At 62.4% G+C, this 22750-nt stretch overlaps 6 protein-coding genes across 17 annotated transcripts; 4 read left to right on the forward strand and 2 right to left on the reverse strand.

Annotated features, from left to right (window-relative positions):
- Positions 1–229: 229 nt before the first annotated feature.
- RRP9 (ribosomal RNA processing 9, U3 small nucleolar RNA binding protein) lies at positions 230–3838 on the reverse strand. Its single transcript, XM_050979370.1, has 15 exons — positions 3746–3838; positions 3524–3606; positions 3188–3300; positions 3035–3108; positions 2880–2921; positions 2588–2714; positions 2270–2394; positions 1952–2044; positions 1753–1853; positions 1507–1641; positions 1306–1368; positions 1084–1229; positions 917–996; positions 713–786; positions 230–617 (listed from the first exon to the last, which is right to left on the reverse strand). Exons 1-15 carry the CDS (start codon positions 3821–3823, stop codon positions 512–514), a joined length of 1440 nt encoding a protein of 479 aa, XP_050835327.1. The 5' UTR covers positions 3824–3838; the 3' UTR covers positions 230–511.
- Positions 3228–10532, forward strand: HYAL3 (hyaluronidase 3). Of its 9 annotated transcripts, none has more exons than XM_030228101.2 (5): positions 3233–3345; positions 4495–5233; positions 8811–9740; positions 9848–9937; positions 10085–10532. In XM_030228101.2, exons 3-5 carry the CDS (start codon positions 8844–8846, stop codon positions 10436–10438), a joined length of 1341 nt encoding a protein of 446 aa, XP_030083961.2. In that variant the 5' UTR covers positions 3233–3345; positions 4495–5233; positions 8811–8843; the 3' UTR covers positions 10439–10532. The 9 variants fall into 9 exon arrangements, with proteins under 9 accessions (XP_050835335.1, XP_030083961.2, XP_050835332.1 ...); XM_050979375.1 differs by lacking the exon at positions 3233–3345 and adding an exon at positions 4085–4254; XM_050979378.1 differs by lacking the exon at positions 4495–5233 and having other exon boundaries at positions 3228–3345.
- Positions 5241–7626, forward strand: NAA80 (N-alpha-acetyltransferase 80, NatH catalytic subunit). The gene is made up of 2 exons (XM_050979379.1): positions 5241–5421; positions 6895–7626. Exon 2 carries the CDS (start codon positions 6903–6905, stop codon positions 7620–7622), a length of 720 nt encoding a protein of 239 aa, XP_050835336.1. The 5' UTR covers positions 5241–5421; positions 6895–6902; the 3' UTR covers positions 7623–7626.
- Positions 10533–10955: 423 nt separating the features above from the next.
- LSMEM2 (leucine rich single-pass membrane protein 2) lies at positions 10956–12874 on the forward strand. Its single transcript, XM_050979311.1, has 4 exons — positions 10956–10977; positions 12160–12300; positions 12382–12591; positions 12679–12874. The coding sequence occupies exons 1-4, from the start codon at positions 10956–10958 to the stop codon at positions 12813–12815; spliced, it is 510 nt and encodes a 169-aa protein (XP_050835268.1). The 3' UTR covers positions 12816–12874.
- Positions 12875–13000: 126 nt separating this feature from the next.
- On the reverse strand, positions 13001–16948 carry IFRD2 (interferon related developmental regulator 2). Of its 3 annotated transcripts, none has more exons than XM_050979310.1 (12): positions 16921–16948; positions 16414–16530; positions 16237–16321; positions 15982–16106; positions 15749–15906; positions 15480–15530; positions 14970–15139; positions 14751–14856; positions 14445–14582; positions 14181–14309; positions 14011–14106; positions 13001–13865 (listed from the first exon to the last, which is right to left on the reverse strand). In XM_050979310.1, exons 3-12 carry the CDS (start codon positions 16257–16259, stop codon positions 13785–13787), a joined length of 1077 nt encoding a protein of 358 aa, XP_050835267.1. In that variant the 5' UTR covers positions 16260–16321; positions 16414–16530; positions 16921–16948; the 3' UTR covers positions 13001–13784. The 3 variants fall into 3 exon arrangements, with proteins under 3 accessions (XP_050835267.1, XP_050835265.1, XP_050835266.1); XM_050979308.1 differs by lacking the exon at positions 16921–16948 and adding an exon at positions 16662–16719; XM_050979309.1 differs by lacking the exon at positions 16921–16948 and adding an exon at positions 16662–16719 and having other exon boundaries at positions 14689–14856.
- A 2598-nt stretch (positions 16949–19546) lies between these two features.
- LOC103824282 (2'-5'-oligoadenylate synthase 1-like) lies at positions 19547–21807 on the forward strand. 2 transcript variants are annotated; one of them, XM_009099524.4, is made up of 6 exons: positions 19547–19846; positions 20016–20310; positions 20402–20577; positions 20659–20900; positions 20986–21121; positions 21205–21807. In XM_009099524.4, exons 1-6 carry the CDS (start codon positions 19652–19654, stop codon positions 21706–21708), a joined length of 1548 nt encoding a protein of 515 aa, XP_009097772.1. In that variant the 5' UTR covers positions 19547–19651; the 3' UTR covers positions 21709–21807. The 2 variants fall into 2 exon arrangements, with proteins under 2 accessions (XP_009097772.1, XP_050835264.1); XM_050979307.1 differs by having other exon boundaries at positions 20402–20900.
- The last annotated feature ends 943 nt before the right edge of the window (positions 21808–22750 follow it).

Raw genomic sequence — 22750 nt, forward strand, 5'->3', positions numbered from 1 at the left:
AAGTGTGGCTGGGCTGAGCCTAAGCCGCCCCCCACCGCTTCCCTCACTGGGTGTGGCACTTCTCATCCCTTACTGGGAGACAGGGCAGGAGTGGGGGCAGACAAATTCCTGCTGATCCCAACCCCTGCGGAGCTTGGGAGGGCGTTGGAGGCTCAGGGCAAGCAACAGGACCCAGGTATTTGAGCCCAACCACGTTTTTAAGAGTAGACTTCTTCTGTGAACAAAAGTGTGGTTTTTTTTTTTTTGTAATTTATGTAAATAAAGTGGTTTTGGTGTTGGTTTTTTTTTACAAAATGGATTGTTCCAGAGCTCAGGTACAGCCAAACCTGAGAAAAGGGAACAGACCCTCGCAGAGGGCAGAGCCACATCAAGACATGGGGGCCAGCAGAATCAGGGGCCATGTGACAACCCCCACTCACATCCTGCTGAACACGGTGGTGGCTGCACCAAGGATAGGGGGCACAGCTCCAGGGACAGAATGACCTGCTCCAGTGGCTCCAGGGACAGAGGGCTAGGAGCTGCCAGGGGATTCAGGGCTGGAGGCTGTGGTCTTCTTCTTCAGGGGGATGATGCAGATACTGTTTTTGGCTTCTTTGATTCTCCACCACCGTCCCAGCCTGTGGGCAAGAGAGATGGGGGGGTCACCATCCAACAAGACCCAGAGGAGGGGGAAGCTGCACCTACAGGCAGCACCAGGGAGGGGGGACAGTACCGGTGCTCCTGCCCGATGCCAGCCACCAGGAAGTCACCAGCTGCTGAGAACTTGAGGCTGTTGACAAAACCCACCTGGAGGGGACAGGGACAGAGCAGGGTGAGGCGCCCCCATGGGCTTCTCCTGCTGCCCAAGAAGGGCAGTCCCTGCTGAGAGACCCTCCAGCCCAGCTCCAGAATTCCCAACCTGCCCATCCATCCATACCAAAGGGATGTCCAAGAGGTGCTCCAGCTTCCGGAATCCTTCACCACACTTCCAGAGCTTCACGCTGCCGCTGTGGGACCCTGGGGCACAGAGAAGAGCCTGTCATGCACCCCAGCCCAGGGACGGCAGCAGGACATATTTCTCCCCCAGGCTGCCACCCCACACACCTGTGGCCAGGAGGTCACTGTTGCGCAGGGCAGCCACGGCTGAGATCCAGCAGGGCTGCTGCAGGCCCTCGGTGCCCTGCTCACCGTGTGCCTGCCGAGCCAGCGCCAGTGGCTTCTTCTTTGTCAGCCCCCACAGGGCTAAAGACCTGCGGGGATGTGAGGGATGAGGGGGATGAGGGAGCACCCTGCCCAGCCCAGACATCATCCTGGCCCCGTGCTCACCCATCATCTGCACCAGACACCATGTGCTCCTCATTGATGAGCTGGATACAGTCGATGGAGCCCCTGTGAAGTGCCAGCAGTTACAAGTGCGCTTTGGGATCCTGCAGGGCATCAGCATCCCCAGGGTGCTCCTGGCACCCATGCGGCACTGCCCCAGCTGGACACACCTGCCCGCAGCTCCCTCTCCCACCCCAGACCTACTGGTGCCCAGAGAACACGAGCTGTGACTCCTCAGGGATCTTCCAGAGCCGCACGGTGCCATCCCGTCCCCCCGCTGTCACACAGCACTCCCGGCTCAGGCTGTCCAGCCCTGTGATGATGTCCTGGTGTCCAAACCTGCAGAAGGAGATCACAAACAGCTGTGGCAAGCAGGGCCCTCTGTCCCCTCACCTCCTCATGGCTGCTGGGCACCCTTGGCAGGGTCAGTGGGATTTCCCCAGGTCTTACAGGGTCTCCACGTATGCGTTCTCAGCCACGTCCCAGACCTTGACGCAGCGGTCGTGGGAAGCGCTGTACAGCTGGTGTGTGCCCTTTCGGAAGGACAGGCCCTGGGGACAGACACACAGACATGGCACAGCAGTGAGGAAGCCGAGCAGGACACAACTGCCTGACCCCACAGGCATTGTGCCCAGTGCCCCCAGCTCACCGAGACAGCGTCACGGTGCCCCGTGAAGATGTGCAGACGCTTGCAGGTGGCTGCATCCCAGATCATGATCAGCTTGTTCCTGTCTCCCGTCGCCTGGCAGGCAGCAAGAGACACCTGAGACCTGCACCCTGGAGACCCATAGCCCTCCCCTGCCTCCACTCCCACTCCATGGGCTTTGGCTGTCCCAGGGACTCATTCTTGACCCAGCAGGGGATAGGGGCTGCTTTAACCCAGCAAGGCACATTTGGGCATGAGACTGTGCCCCCAGACCCAAGAAGAACACTCCCCAGGGCCATCTCTCCACCCCTGTGCCCGTACCAGGTACTTGCCGTCCGATGAAATGGCCATGCAAAGGACCTGGGATGCGTGCCCCATGTGCCGCTCCTCCGTGCCCTTCTTCCCCCCAGGCATCACGCACAGCCTCTTCCCACTGTCCACCTCCCCTGCAGGAAAGTCAGCACAATCACCCTCTGGGAGCCTCCCACCACTCCCAAAAGTGTCAATAAGCCTTCCACAAAGCCTGGAATCATGCACAATCCAAGAACAGCCAAGGGCCAAGCCACCTCAGAGGGCACCTGGGTCCCTGCAGGGGTTGGGCTTGGGAACAACCAGTCACAGCCCCAGGTGAACACTTGCATTTGATGAGGGAGCCGTCCTTGGAAGCAGAAAAAATAAATCTGTCATCAGGAGAGATGACGAGGCAGGTAACAGGCAGCTGGTGTCCCCGCAGCACACGGATCCTGGCTGGATCTGGAGACTGTACCTGCAGGAAGAGCAGGATGTGAGCTGGGCTGCCCAGGACCCTTCCCCAGGCACCCGAGCACCCCAGCACAGCACCCTGACTTCTCCATGGAGAAAGGCTGTAGCGTGCTGGCCGTGCCTTAGTGTCCCCTAGGCTGGCACTTGCGCCCCAGAACCGGGCACTTACATCTTTGGCGACCAGGCGCTGCAGCCGGCCTCTCTGCTCCAGCTGGGGAAGAAGGGAGAGGTTCAGCAGAGGTGGCCTCAGTCCCGGTCCCGCGGGAAGGGGACAGAGCCCGCTGCCGCCGAGGGGACCGAGGCTGCGCCCGCCTCTCCGCTCACCACGTCCTCCTTCAGGCGGTCGCCGATGAGATCCGCCGGCTCGAGTTCCTCCTCGTCCTCCGCCCGCTCCTCCTCTGCGGCGGGACAGTGCGTGAGGGTCTGGCTCAGCGCCCGGGGCCGCCCCGCGGGGCACCGGCGCCGGGCGGGACTCACCGAGCTGGCGGAGCTCCTCCAGGTACTGCTTGGCCAAGCGCAGCTTCTTCTCCTGCGGCGTCTCCTCCACCTCCTCCTCCGCTGCCTCTCGCCGCCGTCGCCCCAACAACGGGCTGCAGGGACACGCGTGCGTGAGCATCGGTACCGGCACCTCACAGGTACCGGCACACCTCCGGTCCAGGCATCCCCCGGTCCGACACCCCCTCCGGTACAGGCATCCCCGGTCCGGCATCTCTCCGGTACAGGAATCCCCCGATTAGGGATCTCTCCAGTACAGGAATCCCCCGGTATCGGCGCCCCCCTACGGTAGCAGCACTCCCCAGGGGCAGCCCTTACCTCTCTGTCTCGGAGTCGCTGGACACCTCCTCGTCGGCGGGCCGACCGGCCGTCGCCCGCGGTCTCCCATCGGCGCCCGGTGCCTGTGGAACAAAATGGGGTGATCGACGGGATGGGAAGGGAATGGGGACGGGCGCAGCAAAACCCCACGGCGGGGACCCCGGCGAGGCAGCCCTTCCTTGCCGGCCTCCCTGTCCCCCTCAGGCCCGGCCCGGTCCTTACCGCCGGTCGCGGCCGCCGCCGCGCCGCCGCCCCGCGCGGGGCCTTGGCCCGCCTGCCGCCCGCCGCCGCCGCCGCCATGCTTCCACCGCACGTGGGCGCCCCCGGCCGCCGGCGGGGCTCAGGCCACGCCCCCGATAGCGCCTATTGGCTGTGGCCGGCAGGATCACGCCTCCTATTGGCCTCTCGGCACCGCCTCCCGGTCCCGGAAGCGCTCCCTGCCCTGTCCCCGTCCGACCGCCGCGCTGTCACTCGAGGGTGACGTCACGATCAGCTCCGCCCTCTGTTCGTAGCCACGCCTCCAACATTTGGCCGCGCCCCCTGCGCTGCCCCCGCCCCTCCGGCCCCGGTGCCGGGGGTCCCTTCGGCAGGGACCGGCCATTCGTGCCGGGGACCCGCAGCCCCGGAGCGGTTCTCAGAGCCCCAGGTCCCCCAGGCTGCCTCCTCTGCCCCCAATGGCCCTTCGGGCCCAGCCCTGCAGCTGGCAGCCCCCGTGGTGACAGTGACAGTGGGTTGGTACTTCCGAAACCGTGATCAACACGTTCTGCCCCTCAGGGACCTTTAACCAGCCTCCACTGCCGGGCATGGCCTCTGCTCCCTTCCCATGTCCTTTGTGGAGTGCCAGGGACCTGTCCTTGGCCATGCTGGGGTAGTATCTGTCTGTCTGGATGGGTGGTGCTCTAAAAAGCTAAGAACCGCTTTTGTGCAGAAATTTTATTATGTGCAAACAATCTCTTTTCTCTTTGGCACAGGGGGAGTCACGGAAGGACAGTGGGAATGCCCTGGACTGGCTTCTGCAGGGAACAGGCCTAGGGAGAGCCTGTCCCAGCCTGTGCAAGTGGATGCACCAGTGGGGAGTGATGCTGCCCTCAGGCTCAGCACCCCAGGGCATGACAAGAGGAGCCACCCTCTTTGGCTGGAAGCCTGTTCAGGCTATGAAATTTTGGTCTTGGTGGCCCCAGGCTGCTGTGGAGCTGTTGCTCAGTCTCTGAGGCTGCAGGAACCCATGCCAGGGGCAGTGGGGAAGGAGCTGGGTGGACAAGGAACCCACCCCCCATCCATCTGGGCAGCAGGAGCAGCAAGGCAGCTGTGGTCATGGAGGGGAGCTCTGCCTACAAACTGAGCAAACTAGAACGCACGGGGACGCATCTGAAAGGTCCAAACTGCAGTGCCCAAAAGGCAGAGCCAGGTTGGGTATCCCAGCTTGGCCTCGTCTGTGCCTGGTCATGCAAGTGAAGGAGCTGTCCTGCACCTCCTGCTTCATCATCTTCTTGGTGGTGCCCTCTTGTAAGCCCAACACGACTTGAAGGAGCCGGATGGAGAGCTCCCACACAGTATATAACTCCTTGGGGAGGAGGGAGGGGGTGAAGATGGACATCCCCAAAACAGCCTCGGGCAGCCCTGCTCCAGAAGGAAACGGAGCTGCAGCAGCGCACGTCTGCCCAGTGGGGCTTGGTGTCCCTGGGACTGCGGAGCGCTGAGCAGGTCACGGTAGGGTGTACCGCCGTCCTGCCGCGGCCCAGGGTCGGTGTGTCCGTGCGGGAGTTCGGGAGCGGCCCGGAGCCGAGGGGGCAGCGCGGGGCTGAGGCGGCGCGGACCGTGCGTCCTCCGGCCGCCAGAGGGCGCGGGCGGCGCGGGCGGGGCCGAGGAAGTGACGGCGGCGGCGGGGCCGAAGAACGGTACGGGCGGGACCGGGCTGGGGCAGGGGACAGAGAGGGGAGACGGGCAGGGAGAGGGGCTCGGTGGTGGCCCAGGGATGGGCCAGTGATGGGTCAATGGTGGAGTCACTGATAGGGTCAATGACGGGTTGGTGGGGGGGGTCGGTGATGGGGTCAGCAATGGGTTAGTGATGGGATCAGTGGTGGGGTCAGAGGTGGGGTCAGTGACGGGTGAGCAGTGGGGTTAGAGATGGGGTCAATGGCAGGTCAAACGACAGGTCAATAACGAGGTGAGTGTTGGCTCAATGGTGGTCGGTGAGGGTCAATGGTGGGGTGGGGTCCTGTGTTCAGGAGGTGCAGCCATGAGGTGGGAGCAGTGATCCCAGCTGTGGGTGATGCCCAGCTGGGTGTTTCAGTGTCTGTGTGTGAGTGCTGTGTGGTTTGTAGCAATCTGGGTGCAAGCAGGCTGGGTGCCCTGTATGGGGGCGCAGCATGGGAAGTGGGGGTGCTGTGTGGGGCCCTGCACAGACGTGTCATTCACACTGGGAAAGCAGAACCAGGCGCTGTGGTTAGTCATGAGCCTGGGCTGCTTCCTGCTGTGCTGGCACCCGGGGCAAAGGAGCCAGCAGCAGCGGGCAGGGTGAGTGTGAGCAGGGTGAGCACGAGCAGGGTACAGGTGTGAGCAGGGTGGGTGTGAGCAGAGTGAGTGCAGACAGGGTGGGTGGGTGAAAGCAGGCTGAGCGCATGCAGGTGGATGGCAAGCAGATGCTGTTGGAGTCCTGGTCGGGCTTTGCTGGGCAGGTGGAAGGAAACCATCACCCTCTCAGGAGTGCTGGTGAGGTCTGGCCTCTGAAGGGGTCAATGCAGGCTGGGCTGTGGGTCAGGAGTCTTGGAGCTAGGGGGGTGGCCCCACCATGCCTCCTGGGGGCACCTAGGGTGTGGGAGGGCAGGCTCAGGCCCTCCCCAACCCCCAGAGGGGAAGTGGGGCCGTTTGCTCAATCCTAGTTAATCAACTGGCGTGGTGGTTGCTCCTGCCTTTTGCCAGTGGCTTCTCCTTTGCTAGGGGAACAGCCAGGCTGAGAGAGGGGGCCCCATGGCATGCTGTAGGTTAGGGGTTTTCTGACCCCTCAGAGGCTACTGGGGCTCCTCAGAACCCTGACTCTGAGGACGTGTGTGATGAGCTAGCTGGTCTGATGGGTGCCAAGGTGGCAGGAGCTAGTGGCAGGGTCTGGGGAGGAAGCACTGTGCCTCCTGCCCCTCAGCTGATTTGGCAGTGCTAGACCTTTCTGCAGGTCTCATGGCATGATTTCCTGGAGTCACTTCCCTGCCATGAGTCTCTTGTTTGACCTTGGACCCCCCCAAACCTCCATGAACTCATCTGGCTGTCCCATTGGGGAACCGTGCCTGGACTGGGGCCAGTGGCAGGCTGGGGGAACACATGCACGGTCCATGCCTTACTGCCTCTAAGCTGTGACCTGCTTGGTTTCCCATCAGTGAGAAGAATGGGTTCTGTGTCAGAGGAGCTCAGCTTGGTCCCCTTGCACCAGAGGCCGGAGCTGCTGGAAGCCTGTGCTGAGCTGCTGGGCGAGGAGTGGGGGAAGAGCCGGGCATCGCGGCTGCACACGCTGCAGCGCTCCTCGGACGCCTTTCCCACCTGCCTGCTGCTGCTGCGGAGCCGGGGGCCCCACGAGACCCCCACTGCCCGGGAGGGGCCCTGCGAACTCGTGGGTCACGTCCGACTGTCCCGCGTGGTCAGCCGTCCCCATGACCTCTTCGTGGAGAGCGTGGTGGTGGCCCGGGCACTGCGGGGCCAGGGCTATGGGCGGCGGCTGATGGAGGCCACTGAGCAGTGGGCCCGGGCCCGGGGCTTTTGCTGCCTGCACCTCACCACCCATGACAAGCAGCATTTCTATGCCCACCTGGGCTATGTTCTGGGTGAGCCGGTGCAGAGCGTGACCTTTCTCAGCCCGGCTATATCCTCTGAGGTGCTGCGGCTCTTCTCCGCCCCTTCTGGGGCTGCCACTGCCACCGCCACCAGGCCATGGGTACCCGCTGCCCCTCCGCCTCCCCCGCTGCCCCTCACTGTCCCCCCACCGCCTCCCCCACCGACTGTGATCTGGGCGAGGGGTGTCCTGGCTGAGAGCAGCAAGCAGAGCCTCCTGGAATCCCCGCACCGCGATGCCAAAGGGCTCCCCATCTTCTGGATGAAGAAGGACATCTGAGGGGCCAGGGCCCTGAGCCAGTAATTAAAGCAGTGCGGGTGGGAGCTGCCCGCTGCAGCCCTGCCTGACTGCCTGCCATTCTTCAGGGCTGGCACCAGCTCCCCCAGCCTCCATGGTTCACCCTGGCCCCATTGCTGGGGCAAGGAGGTGCTGGCAGGGAATGGGCAGAGTTCCTGTTCCCTGCCCTACTTGGGCACGCTGCCTCTGCTCCCACCTGGCCCCCAGCTCACCTGGCTGGGGCTCTGGGACCACCAGCATGGTGGGGAGCCAGGGCCACTCCAGGCTGTGGGGTTGGCACTGGTCCCCAGGAGCACTGCCTAGTCCCACCAGTTGCGTCCTCCACTCACAGGATTTGCTGTGGGGCAACTGGGGCTGGCGGAAAGTGGTGGCCTCCAGCATGGCCACAGCTGTCCTCACTGAGCAGTCTGGGGAAACTGAGGCACAGGATGGCTGGGGGGGTTGCAGAATCGGGTCCCTTTCACTGCACAGTGAGGGGGGCAGGTGGCCAAACCCCTCTAAGGCAGCCGGTGTCAGTGAGGGCCAGAGGCATGGGAGCGGGAAGGTCAGAGAGAGGGTGTCCGGCCTGGCAGCGAGGGATTAGCGCTGTCCTTACTGTGTCACGCGGCCCTGGGCCCATTCCCCGCCTAATCCCCTCATTCTGGGCAGCTGGCCAGTGCTGGGCAGGGGCACCAGACCCCTCCAGCTCTGCCTGGGCTGTGAGAGACAGAGCTGCCCCTTTGGCCCCACCATGCCTCTTGGGGCAACTCAGTCCTTCAGCAGGTCACCCAGCCTGGCTCAGCACTGTGCTGAAACAGGGACCAGGGAGTTTTGGTGCCTCCACTACAGGCAGAACTGTAGGGAGCCTTCAGGGAGATTGAGGCACCAGGGTCAGTGGCTTGCAGGGCCACTCCAGAGCTGTGCCATGGCTGTGGTGTGCAAGCAGGATCCCGGCACCAGAGGAAAAGCAGCAGGCAGAGGTAACACTGGCAGTGCTGAGGCAGGAGGGGTCTCAAACCCCCAAGTCTACCAGGTCCTGTTTGGTTTTGGGGTGGGCAGCATGTGCTTGCAGGACAGCCCAGCCTCTGTGGCCAGTCCTAGTCTACCACATGCCAGGGGGGCAGTGCCTGCATTGCTGGAATGCTCACTGCATCCCACAGCCTCACCCCCATGGCTCTCCTTTCCTCGCAGGGTGCCGGCCCCGCAAGCAGCTGGTGAGGCGGAATGGTGCTGGTGCTGGCACTGTGGGCCTGCCTGGCACTGGGCACAGCAAGTGAGGAGAGCCCAGCACCCGAGCCCCTGGCAGGCGGGCAGCCCTTTGCTGTGGTGTGGAATGTCCCCACCGAGCGCTGCCAGCACCGCTTTGGCATAGGGCTGCCCCTCAGCGACTACGGCATCGTGGAGAACCAGGGTGGCCACTTTGCTGGCCAGAACATTACCATCTTCTACAAGAACAAGTTTGGGCTGTACCCCTACCTGTCACAGCACGGTGTCCCCCATAACGGGGGCCTCCCCCAGCGTGTCTCCCTCGACGCCCACATCAACAGGGTGGCCGAGGACATCCACCTCCTCCTGCGACCTGCTTTCCATGGCTTGGCCGTGGTGGACTGGGAGGAGTGGAGGCCCCTGTGGGCCCAAAACTGGGGAGCCAAAAGGATGTACAGGGCAGCCTCAGAGGAGTGGGTGCGGGAGCAGCACGGCTTCCTGCCGGCACAGCAGCAGCTCCGGCTGGCCCAGCTGGAGTTCGAGAGGGCAGCACAGGCTCTGATGGAGGAGACTCTTCTGGTGGGCCGAGCCCTGCGCCCTGGGGGGCTCTGGGGTTTCTACCGCTTTCCCGACTGCCTCAACAGCAACTGGGCCAAGGAGACAAACTACACCGGGCAGTGCCAGCCGGCGGAGGTGCAGCGTAACAACCGTCTGGGCTGGCTCTGGGCCGCCTCTTCTGCCCTGTACCCCAGCATCTACCTGCCGCTGGCGCTGCCGCCCGCCCTGCGCCGCCGCTTCGTGCACCACCGGCTGCGCGAGGCCCTGCGCGTGGCCGCCCTCGGGGCCCACGGCCTCCTGCCCGTGATCGCCTACTCCCGCCTCTCCTTCCGCCGCTCCTCCCGCTTCCTGCAGCTGGTAAGCACTGTGGGGCCGGAGCTGGCCCTGGGTGCCATGCGGGGTTCTGGCTGGCGCAGGGACAGAGGCTGTATCCCGCAGACGGGTCACGTCTGTGTTCCTGGCAGGCTGACCTGGTGCACACCATCGGGGAGAGCGCGGCACTGGGAGCGGCTGGACTCGTGCTCTGGGGGGACCTGTCGTACTCCCACTCGGCTGTGAGTATGGCCCCTGCAGCACTGGAGGCAGTGGGCAGCAGGAGAGGGTGTGGGATGTATGGGGTGGCCACGTCCCCCGTGCCCACCAGGGAGGGCTGGCCAGGTCTCTGTTGCTGGGGCGGGTTCTCACTGGTGCTTCCTCCCCAGGAAAGCTGTGCCGACCTGCGCCACTATCTCGTGTCCACCCTGGGTCCCTACGTGGCCAACGTGACGGCAGCAGCCCGAGAATGCAGCTATGGGCAGTGCCACGGGCACGGGCGCTGTGTGCGCCGGCAGCCCCACGAGCTGGGCAGCCTCCTGCACCTTGGCCCCGGTGCCAGCCCGTGGGCTGCTTTTCGCTGCCACTGCTACCGTGGCTGGGCAGGGAAAGGCTGTGCCCAGCGGGTATGGCTCAGCCCTGCCACCTCCTGCCAGGTCCCTGCCCATGCTCACAGCCTCTATGGGCACAAGGATCTCACATCCTCTGACACCTGCCTGCCACGGGGCACGTGGGACTGGTGACAAAGGCCAGGGAGCGTCATGGTCCTCTACCCCAGCAGTGCTGCTGCTGTCCCTTTCTATGGTCTCATTAACCTAAATAAATTCTCCTGGCTCAGCTGGCATAGTTTTTGTGGGCGAAGCTGGGGGACTCTGTGGTGTCCCAAGGCTGGGCACAATTGCCATTGCTGCTGAGAGGCAGCACAGACCCCAGTTTGGCTCTGGATGGGTCCAACAGTGCGTCAGTTTTCCTGCATGGGCTCTGCCCTGATCCCATGAGCTGGCAGCCCCTTTACCCTGGGAAAGGGGGCATGGAATACTGCCACAACCTGCTGTCCCTTTGCCACTGGCACTGTGCTGCCAGCAGCCCTGACCACGCCACCAGGCCCCCCTCCCCACAGCTATTTTTATCGCCCCCCAACCGTGTTTCTCACTGTCCTATTTTAAGCGGCGCAGTTGGCGCACTGGGAACCCAGTGCCCAGCTCCTGGGGGCCCTGCACCACCTCACTGCCTGCTCACGCTGCCCAGGCTCAGGCAGCCATGCCCAGGGAGGCTGCAGAAGGTACACTGGGGAGTGGGCTTGGGGCTGGCGGGGGCTCTAGCACCCCAGGGGATACCGGGCGATGCAAAGCTGTGGGGCTGGGATGAAAGCAGTGGACTTTTGGTGCCCTCTGCCATGGGGGCTGTGGGCAGAGATGCCTGCCCAGGGAAGAAGGGGGTCCTGGAGGGCTGCAGGTGTAGGGCATCAGGGTTTGGGGAGGGTACAGGCAGCTGGCGTGCGCAGCCCCCTGCAACAAACCTATGTGATCAGCTTGCTCCCCCCCACCGGGGCAAGTGGGTGCAGGGGTGATGTAGGTATTTGTGAAGCAGTCCCTGGCCAAGGGTAGGGCTGTGGGGAGGGTCTGAGGGGGCCCTGGGTACCGGCTGAGGCCCCCCAACCCTGATGCCTGCCAGCCCTGTGGGTGACACACAGTCTGGACAGCAGCAGCATGGCGCCACGCTGCCCTACGACACGCCACTGACCCCAGGAGGGATTGGGAGTGGGCACACTGCCAGCCTGCCATGCTCTGGCAAGGGCATAGTGCGTGGGCCCTGCCCCCTGCTCAAAAATACACAAACACCTAGAAAATAATCTTTTCCCTCTACCCCAATGCAGGCATGGTTGCTTCCCACAACAGTGCTGGAGAAATGCCTACTTCCAAAAAGCCCTCTCAGTCCCATGTGATGGGCTCACTAGGGCAAATGGGCACCAGGGCCCCCTGGCACAGCAAACACCCCACATCTCCATCTGTGCCCCCTCCAAGCAGCACAGTACCTGCCGGGCAAGCCAGGCCACATCGCAGACTGGCACTGCCCTGCACCTGCCCACCAGCTTCCAGCTGGCCCTTGGAGCCCTAGCCAGTCCCACAGTGCCTGGCTATCCTGGCTGGGGGGTGGCACATTCCTGCCCCCAAGCCAGGGCCAGATTCCAGCCCCACTAACAAGGCTCCGGGATCGTGGCCACCAGGCACCCGCTAACTGCTGCGATGACAGCAGTAGGGCCGGGGGGGGCACAGCCAGTGCTTGCCCACTGTGGCTGCAGGGCTGGGCCAAAGGAGCACCAGCCTTGGCTGCCTGCCCTGGTGCAGCACTGGGCTGCTGTGGCTGAGATCCCCCCAGCAGGGCTGTGGTCCCACAGGGGTGCCCAGGGCAGGCAGGGGCTGTGGGCAGGGCACAGGCTGACCCTTTGCCTCTGTTCCAGCAGATAGCATGGGAAGGGCTGAGGGTGCTGCGCCAGCAGAGCCTGGGGACCCCGACAGCAATGAGTCTGGAGCCATCAGCCTGCGCCCTGTGGAGTCCATCAGCGACCTGTACTGGGCCTCGGGCGGGCACAAGAGCACAGAGGGTGAGAGGGGGGCAGGGGGGCTGTGCAAGACCCGGGTGTGCCCGTGGCCAGGCTCTGACTCCTTCTCTCCCCTGCCTGCAGGCAATGGCCCGGCTCCCTCCAGCAGCCTGCACCGGCCCCCAGCTCGGCCCGTGTCCCCTGTGCCCCCGCCGCTCCTGCCCAGCCTGCGCCCTGTGCCCCCCGCCAGCCCCTGCCCCTGCCTCGGCCCTGGCCACCCCCTGCTGCTGGCCCTGCTGGCGCTCCTGGCACTGTCGAGCCTGGTCCTGGCCACACTGGCCATCTACCTGAGTGGTATGTGGCACTGGCAGGGTGGGGAGACAGGGAACTGTGGGGGACCAAACTGCCCACGCTCAGCACGTTCCCATCCTCTCCCCACAGTCCTGCAGAGCCAGTCGGTGCGGGCGCTGGCCCAGTGGCTGGAGAGCCAGGAGGACGCCGTGCACCAGCTGCGGGCAGCCAGCAGGCAGCTCTGGGCTCGCCTCAATGCCAGTGCCCAGCCTGGCGGGCACCGCTGAGCTGCCCCTGGCCCCACCATGGGCTCTGGGCCGCCACGGGAAGGGGCACTGAAGGGCAGGAGGGGGGAGCAGGCAGCCTTACCTGCTGAGACCTGGCAGCATTGCCCCTTGGGGCACAGGGGCAATCCCGGACCCTGTCCCAGGCTGTGAGAGAAAGAAACTGGGCTATAAGGACCTGCATCCACTCCAGTGACAGCCCTTCCTCTTAACAAGGCAGAAGGCATACTTTATTTAGCCTTTTAATTACCTCTTACCATCAAAGTCTTAGAAAATCACCATGATAGATACATTCCCAGGGTGGCAGGCACTGCCAACTGGCATGGCCCCATGCCCGCCTGGGCAGTGGCCCCCCCATTAATTAATTTCCCACAAGATAAGTATTTCATATAAAGCATTTGGCTGGAAAAGGATTGAGAGTGGGCAGCTGGCAGGACTGGGCAGAGCTTCCCACTCCACACTGCTCTGCCACCATTGCTGATGTGAGCCTGGCTGGGGAGGCAGGGGCTGTACCCAGCATAGCAGGGTGGGGAGAACACTCCTGCCACAGGCACAGACACCAGGACCAGCTGCTCTGCAGCCCTGCACAGCTCTGCCCTCCCTCCCACCTAACCTTCAGGTTGTGCCAGGCCACCCTGTTTGCCCCTGCAGGACTAGGGAGGGTATACACAAGCCCTGCCACTGAAAGTGGCTGCAGAAGCCTGGGTGAGACCCCCTCCCACTGTGCCACATGGATTCCCAGTCACAGAGCAGGCACACGGCAGCACGCCGCCACCTCCCCCTGCTCTTCTTTTATCCTTCCTATTTTTTTGGTTAAAAAAATAAAAGAGGGGGCAGCCCCCCCTTGGGGCAGCTCCAGGCATTAAATACTCTGCTGTACATGAATAAAAGCCCGAGGGCTGGGGGCACCTGCCCCTCACAGTGCTGGGTCTGCAGTCCAAGTGGGCTGGGGGCTCTGCCCCCCTGTGCCCATCACAGCACATCCGCCCGCTTGTCCCGCACGCGGCTCCGGGCTTTTGTGCGCGCTTTGAAGGCAGCTGAGTTGTAGAGGTGCTGGAAGGAGAGGGAAGGAGAGATTAGGGTTGGGATGCCCCTCTGCCCACATCCCCAGCAGTGCCTACCACACTCAGGCACTCAGCTGGAGCCCCCGGTGGCAGATGAAGGGACTGTGGGCACAAATGTGGGAGGTAGCACCCACCTTCTCGAAGCGGGAGACCTTGCTGGCTTTCAGAGCAGCCGCATCCAGCACCAAGGGAGGCCCGAGGCCGAAGATCTCCCGTAGCAGCTCATTGTTCTGTGAAAGCAGAGGTCTGTCAACATCCACCAGCACCATCCCAGCACTCCCTGGTGCATCTGCCCAGCTCATACCTGGAGGTGGTGGTGGATGCCAGAGCCCAGCACCTCCTTAAAGGCTTGGTAGGTGCGCTGGCGTGCCCAGCTGTCCAGGTACATGCACTCCAGGCCAAATCGGACGGTCTCCTCCTGGTACTCCCCACTCTGAGCAGAGAGAGGGGCATCAGCAATAACCTGGGCACCAGCCCTATGTGTCCCCTGGCTCTCCAGAGAGGAATCATCAGGCAGCTGAGAAGCAGCCACACAGGGGCAGAGCAGGGTAGCACCAGGCCCTGATACCTCGATGAAACGCAGGATGTCCCGGAAGATGGATCGCTGCCTCCGTCGGTCTGTCTTGGCTCGGTACTTGTTGCTCTCAGTAGCCAGGACCTTGAGTTGGGTACACAGGAACTCTGTATCTTGGTGGCACAAGTCCTCCTGCCAAAAAGCAGGGGATTTAGAGGGATGAGCTCCAAACACTGACCACTGCCATGGCCAGGACAGGGCTGGGGGATCACTGGGGCCAACTCCTCTGCCTGGGTACCTGGTGGTCAATGCCAGCTCCCCCTCTGCTGCCTGCTCCCATTGCCACAGCCCATGCCTTACCTCCAGGTCCTGGGCCAGCTCAAAGAGTAGCGCAATGGTTTCCCCAGCCAGGATGCGCAGGGCAACGCTGCTGCTGGTCAGCAGTGGGGGCAGCTGCAGCCAGCGACTGGGACAGGGAAGCAAGAGGGCATCAGAGAGGCCAAGCACTGCCCCAAGGGCTCCATGCTCCACAGCTGGGTGCCCCACACCAGCCTCCACTCAACTCTACACCCCACTCACTTGTCCAAAATGCTCCTGAGGTGGGAGGGGGGGCAGATGGTGAGGAGCAGGGACCATGACTGGAGCGCGCCGCAGTGCAGAGGCCCATGCTGGGCAGGTGCTGAGCCCCCTTCGCCTGTGCTGGGTGGGCTGAAGATGCCCTCCAAGCAGGACAGGCATGAAACCAGGTCCTGGAGGAGAGGAACCGTGCCAGTCAGACCACAGCTGCCATGGAGCTGTGCACACACACTGAGCTGTGCACTGGAGACCAAAGGGGACCCACTATACTAAGGGGTGCCAGGAGCCTCTTGGGACAGGGGAGGCTACTCCACCCACAATACCCCATCTGCTGGCTCCCCCCAGCTCAGCTCCAGGCTGCCCAGGGAAGGGGTCTGGGCTGTCACTGATGTCCCCGTACCCCTACTCCAGCTCAGCTCCAGGCTGCTCTGGCACTGTGGGCTGAGGGCAGATGGCTTGGCAGCCCCTGGGTGCCCTCTTGCAGGGGTACAGATGACACCCAGGCGCAGTTACCTCGAGGTCAGCAGCAGCAATGTAGCAGCACATGCCCAGGGCTGTGGCACACTGGCAAGAGAAGTGAAGGAAACACAGTTAGATCAGGCCCAACTGGATCATGCCAGGCCTGATCCAGCAGCCAGCCAAGGGGCAGCCAGTGTTTTGCTCCAGTGCACTCCATAGCACCCAATCCTGTCACCCTCCCGGGACTGCAGGGGCTCCCAAAGGCATCCCCTGGGCTCTCCCCACCACGGAGGTGTCCCCAGGAGGAAAGGGGCCAGGCTTACGCTCTGCCGGGCGCTGGGGCTGGCTGTGCTGTCTGTCAGGATACTGATGAGCAGGGGCTTCAGGCTGCGGAACACCTCTTCTCCTTCCGGGCCAGAGCCCATCTGGAGGCAGAGGAGGGTGAGGACGGTGCCCGCCAACGCCTGTTCTTCCCCTTTACCTGTGGGCAGCACGAGAGACCTGCCTCAGACACGGCTCACCGACCCCGCCGCCCCCCGCCCGCCCGCACCCTGACCTTTCTTGAGGCACTTCTCCAGGGAGTCGGTGAGCGTGAGGCGGCGCTCCAGCAGGAACTCGGACAGGGTTCTGGAGGACAGGGCCAGGCGCAGGCTCTGCAGTGCCGCCTGCCGCGCCTTGGCGCTGCGAGACACCGCGGGACGTCACGGGCTGGGCTATCCCAGCACGGGGCACGTCCCTGCCCGCGGCTGGCAGCGCTGGCAGGGCCGGGCAGCGCGCCCGGAGCGCCCGCGGGGTGACAGCCGCTCCTCACCTCTTGTCCAGGAGGTTGTCCATGTGCTCTTTCAGCCTGTCCTCTACCTCCTCCTCCTGGCCTTGCTCACTCGCCGCCTCGCTCCCTGCCCGGGCGGCACCACGTGAAGCCGGGAAGCCCGAGGGCGGGGCACACCGCGACCCACGTGGGGGTCACCATGGGGTCCGCGTGGCTCACCTGGTCCCTCGTCAGCGGGGCCGGCGCTCTCGCTGGCACTGCTGCAGTGGCTCAGCACCTCGCTGCCGGCCTCCTCCTCGCTGCCCGGAGAGCTCGCCCGGGCGCTGCCGGTGCCGCCTGCGGGGGTTCGGAGCAGACTCGTGTGAGCCCGGCGCTGTGAGGCCGGCGCTGTAAGCCCGGCGCTGCCAGCCCGGCCATGTCACACGCGGCCCCGACCCCGCTCCCCTCTCCCGGCCCCCTTCACTCACGGCGCGCGGCGCGGCGGGAGCGCGGCATGGCCGGCGCGCGCGGACCCCGCGCCCCGCCCCCGACCAGAAGTCCCCGCCCCCGCCCCGCCCCCTGGGAGCGCCCCCGCCATCTGCGCATGCGCCGCCAGACCTTCCCGAGCCCCGCGTCCCTGTCCCTGTCCCTGTCCCTGTCCCTGTCCCTGCTCGCCTCCCGGCCCCTTTCTCTGACCCTCTTCCTGTTCAGGCGCCATGTTCATCCCTGCTCCCTCAGCATCCCTACCCGTATCGCTGCCCCTCTCCCCGTCCTGGCGCTGTCTTCATCCCTGGTCCCTGATAGGAAAGATGACTACTGATGTCTTTACAAACAATTCGATGGGTGAGGGTCTTTAGGAGAAATGGGTCTTAATGTCTCTACTAACCTCAAGCCACACAGGTTTGGTACAGAACCCAGACAGTTTGACTACAGCTCGAATTCCTGACTTTAGGGCAATAGACAAATGGGTCAGCACAAAGTCTATTGCAGAACTCAGTCTGAACTTCTGAACTTCACGGGCAAATGACAGGTTTAGGGGCGGAACATGTGGTAGGCGGTTCGGGAAGGCTGTACCTTCCTAGTACCTCAGCCAATGGGGAAAGGAAGAGGGCAACATGCAGCCGGGAGTTAGGATGAAAGGCGGCTGCATCTTGAATGTCAGGAGCGAAATTCCGTGGGGATATGGCCCAGTGGAATCTCTCCCTTTATTCAAATAAAGTTGAAGGACTCCTCTGTCTCTTTCATGGACACTGGCTTCTCCTAACGTGATTTTCTGCACATCCCTGCCTTCTGTCCTGGCTCTATCTTCATCCCTAGCTACTCACTATCCCTGCCCGTATTCCTTCTTTTGTCCCTGCCCCTGCCTGCATCTCATTAGGAAAATCTCATTCCCTAAGTAAAGTACCAATTAGTCTTTCTAGTATGAAATGGTTTGGCCCTTACTAAGATCTATATACCCCCTGTTATGCTGTACACTGCATAGCTGTGGTTGGGTAGGCAGGCAGATGAGGCCCATTGCCCTTCAAGACCTCCCTGAAACCCTCCCACCATCTGGCCTCACAGATAAGTACCCCTTGACATAGTGAGACTGACTCCAGAACGAGGAAAGAAGAATGCCAAAGCCACACAATTGCACTGGCTTTACAAAGCCATGGGGACAGCAGGGAATCTGTGGAGCCTTGTTGTACCCCAACACTTGAAGGGTGTGAGACCCACATGTGAACCACATTCGGGGTGCCTCGGTTTGGCTGGGACAACCCCTGGGTGTGAATAAAGAATGGCTCTTGTCATGCTCTTCTTGGTGTCCTGATCTTGCTCCTCAGGTGTGACATGTTCATGACACCTGTCCCTGCCCACAGCTCTGCCCCTGCCTGTAACCCTGTCCCCAGTGCTGGTCCCGTCCCTGCCTCTCCTCCTAATATCCCTGCCCCTGCCTATATTCCTGCCTTGTCACCCAGTACTAAGGGCACACCTATACCTGCTCCTGCCTGCATCCCTAACCTGGCCATTTGCTGCTGCTGCCAATCACAAAATCACAGAATCACAGGGTTGGAAGAGACCTTTAAGATCATCAAGTCCAACCCAGCCCTAACACCTCAACTAAACCACGGCACTGAGTGCCACATCCAGTCTTCTTTTAAACACATCCAGGGTGGTGACTACACCACCACCCTGGGCAAACCATACTTTATCACTCTTTCTGTAAAAAATTTTTTCCTAATATCCAATATCTCTACTTCTGTCCTTGTCCCTGCTCCTCACTGTATTCCTGTAACCCTGCCCATCTCTCCTCTGTTCTGTTCCCCCCCTCCCTGTCCCTGACCCCAAATGGACCCTATCTCCCTCTTATTCATATCCCTGCCTCTCCTGCTGACCTTTTCCTACCCCATCCTTGTCCCTATCCCTTCTCCTCCCTCCATCTCTCCCTCTCCCCAGCCTCTGCCTGTCTCCTGCCCATGTCCCGACTCCCTGCCCCTTTTTGCTCCTGCCCCTATTCCCCATCCTGTTCCTCTTCCAGCCCCTGCTCCCCGGAGCACACCCCGCTCTGCCTACAGCACCCGCCCATCCGCCTGGCCCCGAGCCGAGTTCCCAGGTGTGCGTTTCTGTCATTTGGCTCATCCCTGTTTATTCGGGCCAGGGGGGCAGTCGCGGGCTCCTTCGCACTTTCGTTTCCAGCTTGGCACAGCCAGAAACTGAACTTGCGTCGGGAACAGAAACCGAAACTCCCAATCTCCCAGCTTAAGGCAGCACGGGAGGCAACATCCTACACGTACTACCTGCTGCCTCCTGCTCCTGGCGCCGAGGGGCACCGGGGGCTCTGGTGATGCTGCACCGGCCGCATCCCACTGCAGGGGAGGGCACAGCCTCCCTGGTGATGCCGGCATCAGCCGTGTCCCACCGACGGTGTTGGCACCACGACCCTCGGTGAAACTGGCTATGTCTGCATCTCGTTGCCTATAACGATGCTGACACTGGTAACAGCCTCACTCCATTGCCCGTGGTGACACCAAGGTAACTGGTGGCACTGCCACATCCCATTGCCCCTGCCCACACCATGACACTGCGTGAGCCGTGTCCCAGCACTGGCTGTGCCCCAGCCCGGACACTTGAGCCCCCAGCGGGGGCCTGGTGCCTGCGGTGGGGCTCTGCCTTTCGGGGGAGACCCTGTGTCACCGAAGGCACCGGGGCTATGAGGCCCCACAGCATCCCGGAGCTGGATGCCAGGGTGAAACGCAGCCACTCCTGCCCCCTTCCAGCCCCCGCAGTGGTGGCCCCGGGGACACCCGGAGCATCCCGTGGAAACGACCTGGGGCCACCTTAAGTTCCCAGCGGTGACGCATCGGGGCGGCGGCCCGGGAAGGTTTAAAAGCTGCTGCAGACAGAAGCAGTCTGTCGGGGGTGGAGTGCTGCACGGGGGAGTAGACGTCAAGGAGGCAACAAGTCAGAAGAGGGCAAAGGGAGCGATACACCTGTCAGCATGGATGTGGACCCGGTGGCATCCATGAACGGACTGAGAACAGTAACCGCCAGGGAGCTGGATGGCTGGATCGCCAAAACCCTGCAGCCCAGCCCACAGTTCTCTGCGCAGGTGAAGGAGACAGTGTGGCAAATCTGTGAATTCCTGAAGAGGAAGTGCTTTGAGGATAATATCCACGTCCAAAAGACTGTGAAGGTGAGTGCTGCCCGGCTTAGGGGCCAGCTGACACCCCTGCTGCCACCCTTCCCACTGTCCCATGCTCCAGCTCCTGCCCTGCCTCAGTTTCCCTTGGCAGCTCCAGGAGTGGTGGCAGCCGATCCTGGTGCTGGCAGTGGTGCTGAGAGGGCAGGGTCTCTCTCTGCAGGGTGGATCAGCAGGAAAGGGCACAGCTCTAAAGAACAAATCTGATGCTGATGTGGTGCTCTTCCTCACCTGCTTACCCAGCTACGAGGACCAGAAGAGAAACAGAAAGGTTATCCTGGATTTGATCATGGAAAGGCTGAAGGACTGCAGGGAGAGCTTGCAGTTCGATGTGTTCATTGGTGAGCCCAGGTACAAAGGTCCTGACAGCACGCCACGCTCCCTCAGCCTTACTCTGTCCTCCATGGAGACTGGGGAGTCCATTGATGTGGACATCCTGCCTGCCTATGATGCTTTGGGTAAGGGCTGCAGGCTGGCACGGGGACAGGCAGTGGTGTCAGTGCTGGGATGGCTCTCATCCTCCCTCTCACCCTTCTTCTCACCCCACAGGGCAGGTGACCCAGGATGCCTCGCCAAACCCAGAAGTGTATGTGAGGCTCCTGCATGCCTGCAGCCACCCCGGGGAGTTTTCCCCTTGCTTCACTGAGCTGCAGAAGATGTTTGTGAAGCATCGCCCTGCCAAGCTGAAGGACCTCCTGCGCCTGGTCAAGTACTGGTACAAGGAGGTGAGGGCTGCCCAGCTGTCCCAGTTCCCAATAGACACCCATCCCAGCCAGCTCTCACCTCCATCTGTGTCTTCTCCCCAGCTGCTGAAACCACAGCACCCCAATGCGGACCTGCCCCCTAAGTATGCCCTGGAGCTGCTGACCATCTATGCCTGGGAGGAGGGCATAGGCTCCTCCAGCAGCTTTGACATGGCTCAGGGCTTCCGCACTGTACTGGAACTACTGGGCCGGCACCGGGACATCTGCATCTACTGGGAGAAGTACTACTCACTCCAGCACAGAGAGATTGGTGCCCATGTCAAAGGCTTGCTGAGCAAACCCCGGTGAGGACCGTGCCCAGTGGGATTGTGCCCGCTGGCCCCATGGTACTGCCCAGGGCTGACAGCAATGCCCACTCTGTGTTTGCAGCCCTGTCATCCTGGACCCTGCTGACCCCACGGGGATCCTGGGCCAAGACAAGGACTGGAACTTGATGGCACAGGCAGCTGCCAGCTACTGCAACTCACTGCCCTGCCTTGCAAACATCCAGCCCTGGAATGTGCAGGTAAGGCTGCTTGAGCTTGTGAGCAACATGTCCCCCATCCCTGCCCCTGCTGTCTTTGCCCACCCACTTTCCTGTCCCTGCAGCCAGCCCGGCCCGTGACCATTGAGGTGATGCAGCTATCAGGCACCAGACTGACACAGCGTGTCAGCCCCTACACCACCATCTGGCAGCTGAAGGAGGTGATCCACCAGAACTGGGGCATCTCACCATACACACAGCGCCTGGCACAGCAGGAGCCAGGCAGAAGCAACATCACCCTACAGGACTGCGATACCCTGGCCACACACGGCATCTTCTACAACACCACTCTGGTGCTGCTGCAGACTGAGGCCCAGAGGATGCAGGTCTTTGTCAAGGATGATAAGAATCGGACCATGACCTACACGGTGCTGCCCACCGACACTGTCCGACAGCTGAAGGAGCAAATCCAGGCCCGGCAGGGGCCCCCTGCCAACGAGCAGCGCCTGACCTATGGCTCCAGGGAGCTGCAGGACCAGCACACACTGGAGCACTACGACGTCAGGCCCATGAGCACAATCTACATGCTCCTGCGGCTCCGGGGGGGTGCAGACCCCCAGCTCCCCTAGCTCCCTGCCTGCTGGACCTCCTGAATACTGCCCTCAGCACCAGCCCATGCCCCTGTGTACCCTCCTGTCATGCTGGAAATAAATACTTAGTAGATCCTTGTGCTGCTTGTTCTGTTGGGGACAGTGACAGATGTCACATGGGGTAGTCAAAGGAGTTGGGGTTGCCAACCTTTTCAGATGAGGGAGGACCTCAATGCCACAAGCTTCAGGGCTGGCACAGGGACACAGAGGTGCAGTAAAGCAGTGCTCCCTGACCCCAGGGTGCTTGGTGGGGTCAAGGATGCCAGCCTGTTGCCAGCTGGACCTCAGGAGAAAAAAACAGCTCCTTTATGGGCCTGCTCCTGCCTGTACCGCTGCCTGCCTGTGCTCATGCTGGGGGCTCAAGTGTCCAGGCTGGGGGGCTACCAGTGCTGGGACATGGTTTGTGCTGGTTAGCATGGTGTCACCACAGGCTGTGGGATGTGGCCAGTGCCACCAGGGGTCCTGATGCCAGCGCAGGCAGCAGGAGGCAGCAGACTCCGAGGTCACCTTCGGTCACTGCCTTAATTGCTGCCTATTAGCACGGGGGAAATTTGGTTTTCATCTTCCAGAAAGCAAAGTGGAGCTAGAAGCACGGGGAGCTGGAAGTCTGGGGGAAACTCATCAACCTTGGCAATGTCCCTGCAGGTCCTGTCTCCTCTCAGTTCTCCAGTGTTGCCGAACATCCCACCCTTCCAGGTTTGGGTGCCAGAGTGGGTCCATGCCCTGGGGCACCAGGCTGCCCCGAGCACTTCCTGGGGCTCTGGGTCAGAGGCGGGACCCTGGGCGGCTGAATCTGCTTTATTGTGCTCAATTAGTACAAGGTCCCCTGTGCCACTGTTCTACACCCAGAGCAGTGGGTACCACCTTTATGCCCCCTCAACATCTCCCCTTTATGCCCCCCTCCTCCTGCATCCCACCAGTGCCTGTGCTGCCCCTCCGTGCTCCCACTGCTGCCCGTAGCCCTTCTGGGACGCGAGCGTGACCCTGCTGTACCGTCCTCCCGCAGTGCCATGCTGGGGGG

Source organism: Serinus canaria, chromosome 12, assembly GCF_022539315.1.
Source record: "Serinus canaria isolate serCan28SL12 chromosome 12, serCan2020, whole genome shotgun sequence".
NCBI lineage: Eukaryota > Metazoa > Chordata > Aves > Passeriformes > Fringillidae > Serinus > Serinus canaria.